At 33.4% G+C, this 15,157-nt stretch overlaps 1 protein-coding gene across 2 annotated transcripts in view; it reads right to left on the minus strand.

Annotated features, from left to right (window-relative positions):
• LOC134529633 (CUE domain-containing protein 2) overlaps positions 1 to 15,157 on the minus strand; it is a 52,016-nt gene that overhangs the window by 7,637 nt on the left and 29,222 nt on the right. Inside the window, exons 5-8 of one of the 2 annotated variants that reach the window (XM_063363934.1) lie at positions 14,925 to 15,101; positions 10,042 to 10,167; positions 9,683 to 9,815; positions 3,161 to 3,250 (exon numbers count right to left, since the gene is read on the minus strand). In XM_063363934.1, coding sequence (XP_063220004.1) covers positions 9,765 to 9,815; positions 10,042 to 10,167; positions 14,925 to 15,101 — 354 coding nt within the window. In that variant the 3' untranslated portion in view covers positions 3,161 to 3,250; positions 9,683 to 9,764. Of the gene's footprint in view, positions 1 to 3,038; positions 3,251 to 9,682; positions 9,816 to 10,041; positions 10,168 to 14,924; positions 15,102 to 15,157 lie in introns of those variants that run through there. The other variant, XM_063363933.1, reaches the window with a different exon arrangement.

A 15,157-nucleotide genomic window follows, 5' to 3' on the forward strand; every position in this document is an offset into this window, starting at 1 on the left:
AACTGGTACTTCAGCAATTGGAGCATCAGCTGTTGGAGTCAAAAATACATGATTTTAGCCTAAGGTCTTTTTCATTAGAGGCACCAGTGGCTTGTGATCAGTCAGAATTTCCATAGTTCTGCCATATATGATGTAATGAGACTTCATTGTAGCATACACAATTGCTTTTTTTTTTATCCCTTTAACTTGTTTCATTGTATTTCTTAAACTATCTTATTACAACATTATCATTGTAATTTCTCTGTCTCACGCTTTGTGAACCATATGCAATAGGCTGTCCATTTTGAAGTAAGCAGCACCCAAGCCCATTCTGTGATGCATCACAATGTATTGTTAGAGGCTTCCCTGGATCAAATATTCCTAGGGCTGGAGCACTACTTAAGCAGATTGTATGGCAGTAACACAGTCATAGTGTCATTTAAGCCACTGCCTAGTGACACCAGCCTTTAACAGTTTCCTCAGAGGTTCAGTTAGTATTGCCATATTTGAAATGAAGGGCCTCAAGTAGGTAACCATTCTAAGAAACTTCTGTAGCTCCTTCAGATTTTGTGGATTTGGTACGTGTTGAATAGATGCAGCAATATTAAGGTCAGGTTTAATCCTGTTTGCTGAAAACACATGTCCCAGAAAACTTATTTCTGGTATATTATATTGAAGTTTCTTAGGATTAAATTTAACATTCATTTCTCTTGCTCTATTTACAAGTTCCATCACAATTTTGTCATGTTCTTCTTCAGTTTCTGCTGCAACAAGAATGTAATCAAAGTATGCAACAATGCCTTTAATGTCTAATGTCATTTAGTTCTTGGAACTTTTCAGATGCACACAATATACAAACTGTAAACGTAAGAATTTTTAGCATCCCCACAGGGTTGAGACAGTGCACAGATCACTAGAGGTACTGTCTAAACGTATTTGCCAGAAGCCATCTTTAAGATCAAAAACTGAAAAGAAAAAAAAAACTTTTTTCCTGAAAGTTTTTCTGTTAATTGCTCCAGTGTTGATATTTGGTAATACTCCCTCTTTATTTCTAAGTTCAGGTCTTAAGGCTCAAGGCACACTATTAACGTTCCATCAGATTTTTCAACTATGACAAGATTGCTGACCCAAGAATTTGGATTGGCCACTTTCTGTATGATGCCTTTCTTCTCCAACACTGCAAGTGTCTCCTTCAGCTTAACTGCAATGGTTTGAAGAGGTCGTCCTGGTGGGTACATTTTTAGCTCTGCATTGGCTGACACACAGGAAAATTTTCTGAGCCCTGTAAAATTATCATTTTCAATAAAAGTGTACTTAATTGGTACTTCTTTCTCAGTTAACTTAAACTTACAAATGGTTTATCAAATATATTCTCCATTGTTAGAACGCTTTTAAATAGGTTGAGTTGAGCACATGCCTCTAACCCTAATATGGGCGTTCTGTCTGCATCAGTTATTCTGAAATCCAGATATTGCACTGCAAGTTTTGCATCACATCGTAGGTTAACAACCCCTATGGCTTTGACTTTAAACACATTATAGCACTCAAGAACTTCATTTGTATTTCTTATTTTAAATTGTTTATTGATCTTTCAGAAAATTTTTTCAGTAATTATGTTCACCTCAGAGCCAGATTCTAGCTTAAATTTGACTTTCATTTCTTCAAGTAGAACAACTTCATGCCACATAAATGTTCCTTTTTTACCTACTTCTGCAATTTGCAGTGTCTACAGTTCTTGAATCCAATATCTCTCTATGCCACTCACAAGACAGCATTCTTCGTTCTCATCATCAGTCACCCGCTCTTGGTTTAGTCTCACTATCTTCACACCACTATTTCTGCACATGTTGGCACAATGATACAGTTTGCCGCACTTAAAACACTGTTTGCCGTATGCAAATCTTTTTTTTTTCATGGTGAAAATTTCACTGTTTGCATTTCAAGGTTCTCCCGTGCAGGTGTTGTTTACCAAACTGCGGGGAATATTTTGGTGACTCTTTATTCCAATTAGGCTTATGCTGCACTGTATTTACTGCTACAACCGCAGCCGCAACCCACCCAGGTGGCAAAGATGACTTCTGTGTCTGTAGACTGACGGCACTGAAGTTGCTGATTGCTTATTTCTGCTAACTTCGCCAGTTCACATGCTTCTTTAGTTTGCAGCATTTCCTTCTGCAAAATCTTGTCTTCCACACCCATGAAAACACAGTCTCTAATGATTTCATCTGTTTGGCAACCAAACTTACAGCTGTGCACCAACTTCTTCAGGTCTGTAATGAGATTCTGGAATGGCTCACCTTCCTGTTGTTTACGTGAATAAGCACAAATTGCTCGTAGGGAACAAATGTTGCTATCACTGCCTCAAACTGTTTTAGATCATTATCACTTAGATTAAAATTACTGAAAACTACAGCGCATTCACCAATAAGGTTAAGAAGTACTGCAGCTTTCACTTCCAAAGTGTTTTCTAATTTCCCTGACGCCAACATATATATGTCAAAGTTCTGCTTGAATTTCCACCAGTTTTCACACACATTGCCCAATAAATCCAACAGACTTAGGTTTATTTTTGTCCGCCATTGTTCAATGGAATGCTATACAAACGAACAACAATGCATAAAAGTGTAGGACCATGTCACATAACTGCACATGTATTGTTTATATCTTTATCTTGTTTCATTGTATTTCTTTAAATCTTTTATTACAACATTATCATTGTTCAAACGTTAACATTGCACATACATAGCCCTATATTTATATCAACCCGTGTACAACTTGCTACTGTCCCCACCGTCAAGTGTCTCCTGTTACCAACCTCACAACATACCATAATTTTGATTAACTGAAATTCAATTAATCATAATCACTAGGAGTTGATAGTATATATTAAATAATCATACTTACAATTTGTAAAACTATGTACTTGATTCATCTCAACAAAATGGATGCAAATATTATCTTATACTACAGGACTATACACATTTACTACCCAATTTACTGCCTGAATATAACAGACATGTAGTTATTGAGACAATTTTCTTTTTAACTCTACTACTAACCTCTATGAAGAGTGGTGCTAAATTATAAACTTCGTAGATTTGTGAAATAAATATGTTCACAGCCATCAATGGAAGCGATATTGCCTTGCTGGCTTAATGCTCACGTACGTCTTTTTCAGCTCGTCATCTTCTTCTTTTTTCACCTCTGTAAATCTTTCCCCTTTAAGACTAACAATTTTGTTGTCTCGATATCTAACAAGCTTCTTGGGTTCCTAGTAGAAATAGAGAAACAATAAAAATAAAACACATATTTAGCAAATTTTTAAATAAGCATACTAGTTAAAAATAATTACTGGTAAGTATAGTTATCACTTTGCATTAGCATTTTAAAATTACATACATAGAAGCTGTTGTTGGTTTTGAGCTAAAAATAAACCAATTACTATCACTGAAAACATGTATCAAAATATGTTATTCACACAAGTAAATCAAATTTCATACAATTCACTAACTTACTTCCCTCCAATAAGGCACCTCAAAGATTAAAACAAAATTAAAAAGTTGGAAAAAAAGCTGAATGTCTTCATTTTTCAAACAGCCCAACCTCATGCCTTGATTGGCTAACAGCTCAAACAAATCCAACTACCAACTACTATATTAATGTAACAGTACTGGTCAGTTAGATCATTACGAAAGAATTTTTTTTACAAAGGCTTCTATACATAAAATGTACAAAAATATGTAGAGTATGCATAAAATTAATTGTAAAAATATCACCATTTTTGGGCAGCTATAGAAGTTTATTGTAACTGTACAGTGGAGTCTAGCTAATCCGGTCTCCGCTAGTCCGGACATCTGGATAATCTGGACGGATATAAAAAAAATAAAAGAGGAAAAAAGGATGCTGTAACACAGGAAAAGAAGAAAATACAATTCTAAGAGAGGGTCCGCTTACTCTCAGTTGCCGGAAGTCTTACCAACAGTTTTCCGCCCATCATCTGTTTTCCGAGGAGTGACTCACTCTATACCAGCAAGTTGTTTTGTTTTGTTCCCTTCAGTCAATGGATACTCGTGCTGGTGATAGGTGCTCGTGACAGTTATTTTTATTCAGTGCGAGTGTCTTAATGTGTGTACTTATTAAGAGCAACGTAACGGCTACTAAACTTAAGAAAGTGACTGTAACAATGGAGCAAAAACACCAAGCCTTATTTGTGTTGATGCAGGTGAATCATTAACTAGCATCGTGCAAGATTTAGGAGTGGGAAAACAAACTGTTTCTGGTTGAAAAAAAAATGGGTGCGTATACTTATGTATGCACGTGAGAAGTTATACTTCTTTGGTATCATTAAAAATAGTTTTTAATTGCATGCAAATAATTAATTACAATAAAATAATAAAAGGGCTGGAAAAATATAGTAAACACAGTCAATAAAGTTCTGTTTAAATTTGAAAAATTAAATAAATAAAATTTAGAGAACAATATATATATATATATATAACATAATTTGTACTAAATATTATAAGATTCTTAATTTTAAATATTTATTATTGATTATTTAATATTTTAAAAGAAAATAAATAAATTTAATAATAAATTCAAAAATTTAATTTAAGTTTATTCATTTTTTAAATATTTTTTTTTTTAATTTAATATTCACTTTTCATTTTTATCAAAACGATTTCATTAAATTTGTTCATTTAATTTTATAAATATTTATTATTTATTCAATTTAATAATAAATATTAAAAATTAATATTTTAATTTAATTTCTTTATTTTGTAAATATTAAATAACCAATAATAAATATTTAACATTAATATTCTTTTAATTGATATCAATAAATAATACATACGGATAGTTAACCTCAATTATATTGGAGCACTTGAAAAAGTATATAAGCACAATTTTTTTTACTAATATTTACAAATAGTAAATAATATTAATCAAAATATTATATTTAAATCACTACTGAATATAATTTATTAGCACATATATAATTTGCACTTGTATGAAACTAAAACACGTGTTGAGAATGTAGAAACTAGAAACATGTGGATAAATATTATAAATATGAAAACAGTGATCAGAGGCGACGAGCATGCCAACATGTGCTATTAATAGAGGTTATATTTCTATTTTGTTGGTAGCTTTTTTTTTGAGACTTAATGAGCGGTTAATTTTGTGTTACAGTGATGCGCGCGCATCTTAAAATTTCACTCTCATCATTTTTTCATAACGCGCCTAAAGAAGTATAACTTCAAAAAAAATTGAAAGACTTTAGTGCAAAAATGGTAAGGACATTCTGGGTAACAGAAGCACATTAAAAAAACTAAAAAAAATTAGACGAGGTTTTGTACATATGGTTTTGAAACAACATAAAAAAGACATTCCGCTGTTGGGCGTAACATTTCAAACGTTTGCACTCAAACAAAATGGAAAATTAAAAGGTGACCCTGCTTTTACTGCCAGTGTGGGATGGTTGTCTTAGAAAGATTGACATGGTGTTCGTGAACTTAGTGTAAGTGCTGAAATTTTGTTAGGTGACAATAGTACAAGTGAAGACTTTAAAGTAAAGTTTGAAAAGTGTGCTAACGATGAAAATTTAGAACATTGTCAAGTGTTTAATGCTGACCAAACAGGATTAAATTACAAAATGCTTCCAAAAAAAAACATTAGCCTCAAGGTTGGATTCTGTAGCCAAAGGTCATAAGGTAAAAGAAGAAAGAGTGACTTTCAGGCTTTATAGTAACACTTCTGGCGATATGAAAATTATACTTTTGGTTATAGGCAAATCGGCTAAGCCTAGGGCCCTTAAAATAGTAATAATAATGCTCTTCCAGCCCAGTAACTTTACAAAAATTGGCATGGATGGACGGGAAAATTTTTACAGCTTGGTTTTTTGAAACATTTGTTCCTATAACAAAAAAGGTATTCAAGAGACAAAAACTGTCCAGAAAAAGCTAAGTTGTTAATTGATAATGCACCATGTCACCCGAGTGAAGAAGAATTACGAGATGGTGAAACTTTTGTAAATTTTATGTTTTGATACAACCTATGGATCAAGGTGTAATTAAAGCAATAAAATGTTGATATAAGAAAAAAAACTGATCATTTCTCATTTAGAGCGACAAGAAGCAGACCCATCAGCTAACTTAATGGATCATATTAAAAAAGTGACAATTAAGAGTGTCATTTACTTGGCTGCATAATCATGGAAAGAAACTAAGCCGTCAACTCTTCAAAAATGCTGGAAAAAAATTGTGACCAAACATTTCACAGGAAAACCAGGGACAAGACGAAACTCGACTAACTTCAACAAGCTCCGAGTTTGTACTGTTTTTCAACAGTTACGAGGGTTGTGCCAACATGGAGGAGAATGACATATCAGAATGGATGAACAGTGAAAGTGGTTTTGGTCATCAAATGTTAAGTGAAGATGAAATCGTGGAGGCGTGCATTGCAAACACTACAACTGAAATAAGACATTTCGGAAGATAACGATGAAGGTACAGATGAATCAGCTGGCCTAACTCATGGCGAAGCAACTACAATGCTGGAAGGGTTGCTGAGTTACTTTGAGAAGTAAAGCGACACATGAGTTGCTGAGCTATTGACGCGCCTACAGGATCGCACTGCAAAACGACTGCAATCTTCATTAAAGCAAAGGAATATTACAGACTTTTTCAAGTGAACTGTAAATGTTTTTAACCTTTAATTGTTTTATACTTTTTTCATTATGTTTGTACAATACATAGTATTGTTTTATATGTACATAGCTTTCGTAAGTACTTTAAAATGAATAAATATCGATTTATAATCAAAAAAAAATTGTTGTCAATAGAACTTGTTTTTGATACATTGTAAAGTTAATTACGGTTAATCGGGACTTTCGGTGATCCGGACAGGGTCCGGTCCCAACAAATCCGGATTAGCGAGACTCTACTGTATTTATGTACTCATTTTTCATTAATGACATAGCTTTAACTAAACGAGTTTGAATCAAATTTACAAGCAAATCACAAATTATTCATTAACTGCAAAATATTATTAAACTTTTATCAATAATAATGTTGTTGGCATGTATGAATTGTGTTTAGAATATTTTGTTATTCAGTGTCTCAACAAACTGGTAAGGTACTTTTACTAAAAATGATAAGAAAAAAATTAAAAATTATTATTTCCTACATTTTAACACTGAAAACTCCAGGCATCTTAATTTTTCAACTTATGTCAACACCTCCATAACTTAAATTAGCTTTAGGTTAGATATTGTTTCAAAATATTATGGGGCTGTTGGCATAACTGATAAAACCTTATGTAAATAATAATCATATATATTTTTTTAGTAAATCTTAAGTAATTTTAATGTCAAATACATTAAAATAATGATAAGTCTATGAGTGAACACTCATTCAAATGGTAATTGAAACTGCTGGGTGCAGGTCTTACTTCAGCACAGTGGTCCTTCCTCCCTTCTCTCTGCTCTGGTTTCCACCCCTTCCTCACTACGTCACTACGTCTTCAGCCTGTTGCCTCGGCAGCTCTTAGATGTGAGCCTACTTCTGACACTTTGGAACTTCCGGTCGCCTCAACATGTGGGTCACTTGGTTCACCTCAAGGACGTAGGCGCAAGATGCAAGACGTAGTGGCAACTGGTCATGTACGACCCCACTGTACCAGTCCCATTACAACATGGGCTGAATGGTATTCTAACATGAAATATCATAACTTCATACCCTGCTGCTTAACCTTTTTTCTTGTTTTGCAATTTTTTCACTTAAATTTTTGTTAGCCATTAACTTTTTTTTAAGTTACATTTAGTATTGATCTTTCTTAAAATAATTCTTGCATTTGTTGCGTACCTTGTCTTCAAGTATTTGCTTGATTGGTATCTCTACAACACATTTCATTTTATATATCCTGCATATAACCTAACCTATTATCATATTGGTCCCAAAATAGGCGAACCTTTTTTCTCTTTTTATTTAATTGCTAAACATAATGCTGGCCTATAATCAGCCTTCTAAAAATGTCAAAAATTAACATTACCTAATATGTACACTATTAATTAACATTAGTTGTCAATTTCTTATTATGTATTCTGTATCAATTCAGTCAATCCTGTAACCTACTTACATATCGCAGTATTTATTATATATTACGAAAAAAAAATATCTAAAATGCTACATTAAGTAGCTGTACACATTAATATAAAAAAGATGACTTTTGGCATTTTGAGCAGCATAGTTGTCCACAACATTATTAATTTTAATAATTCGCTACCATTACTTTTTAATTGCTTACCAAATGGAAACTGAATTTCATATCAACGGTAAAGTTCTCAACAACATAACCTTTCTACCATTACCGATAATTAAGATCAATATACCACCATGTTCTCACAGTAGTAGCTTACTTGCTGCATTTATCTACGATTCTATAGACGTTATACTTTGCACCTTGAAATAAATATAAACATAAATAAAAGTACCAGAACCGAGTGGATATTTGCTGTAAATAGTGTAAATGTGTGTGTAATATTGCAGAATGGGTATGGGGCCATCATAAATAAGTTAAATGAGTGAATAACTAGAGTTAAAAGTGTAAATATGAGCTAATTTTGCCACTATTTTGCAAATTACGTTTTGTGTTTTAATAACGCAGTTACCATACAATTAAATAAGGTTTTGCCTTATTTCCTTGAAAATAACCTGCCTCTATCAATGTATAATCACTAGATATGAGCCCACACAATAAAAAAAGACATTCACCTTTGTAATTGTATGGAACTTTTTGAAATTTATAAACTCAAATAATTCCCTATCCTGTTGTTTCCCGCAGGATTTTTTTTTCACTGCCTGAAATTTTCTTGGAACAAAATTCCCTATCCCATCCATCTACATTTTATCACTTTCCGGTAAATACATTTTCTTTTGTTTTAACATCTGAAGACAGCGAGGTCATTGAAACTGGTATTCTCAACATTACAATTTAAGAAAACTTGGGAAGAAATCTGCCATGGTCTATTGTAAGGAACCATCCAGCACTTGTCTGTAGTGATCTTGGGAAACCACAGAAAACCAAAATTTGAATGGATGAACTGGAATTCGAACCCCTAGTCCTATAGAATGCATGTTCAGTGTCTCAGGTGGATAAATGGTCCAGCAAAACACCTGATGGAACATGGCAAAGCACTGCCCAACATGCCATGTAGTTATTGTAATTCCTTCAAATTCTCCAGTAGTTTGAATAACTCTCATAAGCTTTCATTACACATATCATGGACCAATGATATATTCTAATACATTTGAACAAGAGTATTCGCTATAAATTTCTTGTGTAATGAGATGTCTAATATACATAGTTACTTTAAAATAATAAAAAAAACTCTACGACTTCATAACTCACACTTTTACATCACCTTTTCTTTCATAGTAAAACATATTTATCGCCACTAACCTACATGTTTTAAAGTATACTTTTTCTTTGCATAACTTAAGCAATATTGTATGACTTTAATAAAAAATATCACAAGCAAAATACTTATTATTAACAACCCTTCATCTACAACTACCAAGCATGCTCTATAACATTTACAACAAACTAATATTATCTAGTCAAAAAATACTATTTACCAAGTAGGGAAACCCCAGAAAATATAGTACTTTTATTAACCATGCAAATAAAAAAAAAGATTACTTACATTAAATGATTAATAAGATTACATACATCTATTTTATATCCTTTCTATAAATTTCTTTAAAATGGTAGGCATGCAGTTGTAGCTACCAGCATTCAAAATAAAACAAAAAGAAATTTGAAGTAGGCACCTGAAACTGAATAAACAAAAGGAAATTAAAATACATAACAAGCATTAATTTTCTACACTATCTATCACTGCAACCACACTACAGAGCAATGGACAGAAAACTATTTAGATAAACAAGCTACGCATGCTCCAATTACAACAACAAAAAAAACACAGAATACCATTAAAAGCAGAAACTAATGTCTACACACTTGGTAATAACACAATACAAATCTACAACAAATAATACTTACAGATTTTGGGCCAACAGGACGGTGTTCCCTTACATCATCGTCTTTATCCACATAGCTATATCGAGCAATAATGCGAGATTTCAGTTCTTGATCATCAACAACTGCTTTCTGACGAGGCAGTGAATGCTGGTAAAATAGAAAATATATGCAAATCATACATCAATATATGCAAGTACTAGAAAAGCATAAACATTGACAACTTCTATTCAGTTTATGGAAGAATATGCAATATACTAGTGGTAACTCCAAATACTTTGCACAGAAAATTATGCATGGTTAAGCTAAGATTAATTTAACTATGCTCACAAAACTGTAAGCACTTAAGAGCAACCATCAAGGAAAACCAGTACCAGTACTCTCATTGAGACAGTTTAAAAATATTACGGTCTAGGGGCTACATTATTCCTGCCAACCCTTCCGTCAAACATCTCAACAAATCCTTTAAGTCACCTTATAGAAGGACGGCACCGTCGTTTTTCTGAAAATACAGTACAGTCACTCAAATACGGCTTGCTCCTTTACTTCAATAAGAAAAGGCTAGTCTCATCTAAAATAGCGAGAAAAGTTGAACATCACACGAACATATGTGAACCTCATTGATGTCACGGAAACTTCATGGTTATAAGCCAATAGGAAAAATTCTGTTATTTGTAAGCTAATGTTTAAATTTTAAGCGGAACGATGGCTAGAAACTTTATTATTTGTGGCAAATATGTAGCCTACTGATATTAGAATGATAGTTTCGAAGTACAAATATAAATTATACTTGTACTTTTTATAAATTGTTTTATTCTTATTCAACATGCTGGATAAAGTCCAAAAAAGTAATTGTCATATCAGAATTTTTCTTCAATTATTAAATATCTACGTAGAAAACATATTTTAGTTTTCAGTAACAGACACACATGATTAAAGTTTTCTCTAAGTTAGCAGAGCATGGATAAAGATAGTTAAAAGTGTCACAAAAAGTTGAATAATAATTGTCTCAGACGGTTTAATTTGACTACAAAGTATATCTTTTTATGCATTCGATGGTTATAAAACATTTTGCTGGTATCCAGAGAGAAAATTAAAAAGAAAAAATCTGTAAATGCTGGTGGAACTGTGTTGCAAGCATGTTTATAACACATTTAACATTTTAAAAATTACCTATTATTCTTCATGGAGAGGATAATTTTTGTAAGTTCTGGATCTTTTTTCTTAGATAAAAATTAATTCCTGTAAAAACTGCAAAAGCAGGTTTTAAGGTTTAGATCCATCCCTTCCCTCTGTTTCCAGTTCTTAATATTGAGCTTTGAGCTAGAGTGGAATAAATGCAAACTGCAGAGGGCATATCTGTACCTGCAGCATTAGTTTAGGCAATTATGATAACAAAATAAAACTTGCGCGACTTCTACTTTGCTATGAAAATAAGTCTGATGGAGATTTCAGGCTAAAAAGGAAATTGGGGTGTGGAACATGATAGACTGACTAAATAAAATAGCAGTTGAAGAATAATTAAAATTTGTAAATCCTGAAAACCCTATTTTCAGAATTAATATTTTATTGAAGCCTAACCATGTGTTTTCACCCCAATGTTGACTAACCACACTTTCCCTTATATTTACTTCAAGCAAAAATATTAATAATAATTTTTTCTTCCATCTAATTCTAGTACACATGCAGGGCTGTTGTTACAGATAGGCCTACAACATGAAACTTTTTTTATTCCACATTGAATAAATTCATATACTAGTTCAAGGATTTTGTAGCATCCCTGTTCTATTAATTGATATGTGTATGTACCCCAAGCAGAATATGTATGTAAAAAAAAAAAAACAATTAATTTCCCCTCTACCATTTAGCAAGCAAGCAAAGCTCAGTTCTGTTGTTACTGAGGCCTACGATAACAACAGGAGTTCTTGGCTTCTGGATTGTAGCCGTGTCAAAGGTGAAGATAACTCCGACATTTCAGTCGACGTTGCAGTCGCCATCTGAGTAGCAGTTACCTACTTAAGGTTATTGCAAGTTGTGCTGACTTTTTAATACTCTTGCCTGAGAGCGGAGTGTTTCCTGATAGGCTGCAGCTGTGGGCCAATCAGCACCTTCCTTTCTTCTGGTTGGCCTGTTGGTTTTGCCAATCGGTGCTGGGCTTTTGTGATTGGCTGGAGATAGGGTGCTAGCCAATCAGTGGCCTCTTCTAGTTGGCTGGGCTGTTTGGCCAACCAGGGGCAATCTGTCTTTTGTTGTATGCAGAACTAAGTTTTGAGGATTTCTGTGCCTGGTTTCCAAGGAGTGTTCTGCTTTAGCTGATCGTAGGTTTTCAAGTTTATAGTCGCTGATATGTTCTGTAACCCTCGTGATTATTTACTTGCCAGTATGTCCTATGTATACTTTGCCACATGAACATGGAGTCTTGTAAACACCAGGTAAATTTTAGGCTGGAGTTTTATCTTCCATTGATTTCAGGGACCCCTTAATCTTATTTATAAATGTGAGAATTGTATTATTTCATGCTTCCTGAGAATTCTGGTCACTTGGTCTGAAATTCCTTTTATGTAAGGAATGAAGGTTTTGCTAGGAAGACGCTCATTTTTTTGCTCTTGAGGTGGCTTCATGGCTTTCCTAATTTCTGATTTTGAGTAATAATTTGCTTGAAGAGCAGTTGTTAGGTATTTCATCTCTTCCCCAATATTGTCTTCTTCACAAATGGTTCTACCTCTGTTAACCAAATTATGTTCTCTTCAGAGATGGAGGGTGGTGTGAACTCGCCTGTAGATACCTGTCTGTGTGGGTTGGCTTGTTGTAAACACTGTGGCTGATGTGGTTATCATCTCCTCTAGTGACCATGACATCCAGAAAAGGCAATTTTCCATCTACTTCCACCTCCATGGTGAATTGTATGTTCGGATGGATACTGTTCAGGTGTTTTAGGAAGTCTTGCAACATATCTTTGACATGGCTCCATATCTGACCTCATTTATACACACTGTTCCTGAAGTTGGAAAACCTGCCTTTCTGAAACAATTTGAAATTGTTTTTGATGTAACTTGTTTCCATGCATAGGCAATTTCAAGCACTGCATACAGAACATTTGATTTTTTTCTAGTGGATTTTTGCCAGCATCCAAGAGATTCAAAATTTTTTGGACAATCCTTTTCCTGTACTTTAACTTAAACGTATGTATGATGCCTAAGTCCAAAGGTTGAAGCTCACTGGTGCAATTGGCAGGAAAAAAAACAAGCTTTATATCCCTTAAATTCAAATCCTGAGGGTGAGCTGGGCACTTTACAACTTCCAGTAAAGCTTAAATAACTTTTTTGTGACTGGATGGATTTGTTACCTGACAAAACACAGATAAACCATAATGCAAGTGTAATTTGTGTCACTTGACAACTGGGTTTTACTATAAGCCTACTGTATTTGTTGTTCAAAAGTCTCTGGCCAATCTACAGGCATGCTGTAGACAAGTTTAATGCAGAATGTGTTAACTTTTTACCTACCATTTTCTCATACAGAAGACAAAAATATTTAAAAACAAACCACAAAACACTCACAATTTTAATTATAGCTTCAACACTGCATAACACAAAAATGTAACTTATACTGCATCAGCAATTCAAACATACACACACTGAAATGAGGCATAGAATAACAATGTAACAGACTATTTCAAATACAACCCAGTTAGGAGGACCAATTATGTGCTATTAACATTTTCGGACTGATTTACCACATCTATATTTATCACAAGCTATCTCTTATAGAATGAAATTCTTATTTACTCTGAGCTTTTATACTGTGAGGAACCATGCTAACACCGTACAGTAAGTAGGAATGACATAATGTAAAGATGTACTTTTATTTCAGAGACAACCATAATGTACACCGATGGCAGTATTCAGAGAGAAAACACACACAGCAAATACACAATTATTCAGGTTTACTGGTGTTATTTTCACATTGTTATTTAATGAAATATTATCTAGACACAATGGGAAATAGTTTAAACAATAAAGCTGCAAAAAAAGTTTACTACTGGCCAGAAAATTTATTTGACACAGTTATTTTCATGTATGTTTTCAAAATCAGATCAATGTTTGCTGTGAAAAAGATGAGGTTGGAAGACATGCTGTCATTGATTCAAACTGTACATCTTTTACATCATGTGCCATGTCTTACAAACCTAATATGGATACATCTTTGATGCTCTCATTGCTACTACAAGTGTGCACTGATTCTAGTTAAGGTTAATTCTACTTCAAGTTTGGAATATAAATGTTTAGCACACTAAAATGTACAACAATCATCATCATGCTGCATCTTTTCACGTTAACTTATAACTGTACATAATGATTAAAGCTGGCAGCAGATCCTGCATAATACTAAAACTGACTCAACACTAGATGTAACAATTGGGTATCATATAATGATATTTAATGAAGCATGTTTTCACTGATAATCCACCTGTAAAGTATAAGTAACAAATGTGTTTGAGGTCAGGGGAAAGTCAATGTAAATATTTCTTGCCAGCCATGAGGAATACATGTAAGTAGAAACACAAATTTAAAAAAAATTTAAACATAAAATAACAGCCAAAGCAACAAAGATGCAAAAGACTTTACAAAACTTGGTATTGTTTAACAAATAACTTGCAAATTGATGCAACTTATACATACTATTAATTACCAATGGTGATTAAAATTGTAACCCTGTTCAAATACAACACTAGGGTTCTCAATATGAACCTACATAATGAAAAGAGAAACTCTGAATTTTATTGAGGACATGTAACTTGAGTAGGGATTTATGGGAGCCGTGCTAAAAAGTAAAAAAAAAAAAAATTAAGGCTGTGAACTGAGATTCTGCCATGACTATGATGACAATCAACACTTGAAACACACCTGTAAGACAGAAGCATTTGATTTGAGACTTTGGCCTGCCTCTTGGCGATGCAGCACCAGCTGAGCTGCTCGGCCGACATCACCTTCGGCAATAGCCAAGCAGTGATGAACTTCAACTGTACAAGACCCGGGAAACATTTCTTGTAAAAGGTTTATCTGTGATTCTGTAAACGGATCCTAAAAAATTAAAACATTCCAATAATTTTACATAAAATCAATTTACAAACTTATTT

Source organism: Bacillus rossius, chromosome 2 (assembly GCF_032445375.1).
Source record: "Bacillus rossius redtenbacheri isolate Brsri chromosome 2, Brsri_v3, whole genome shotgun sequence".
Taxonomy (NCBI): domain Eukaryota; kingdom Metazoa; phylum Arthropoda; class Insecta; order Phasmatodea; family Bacillidae; genus Bacillus; species Bacillus rossius.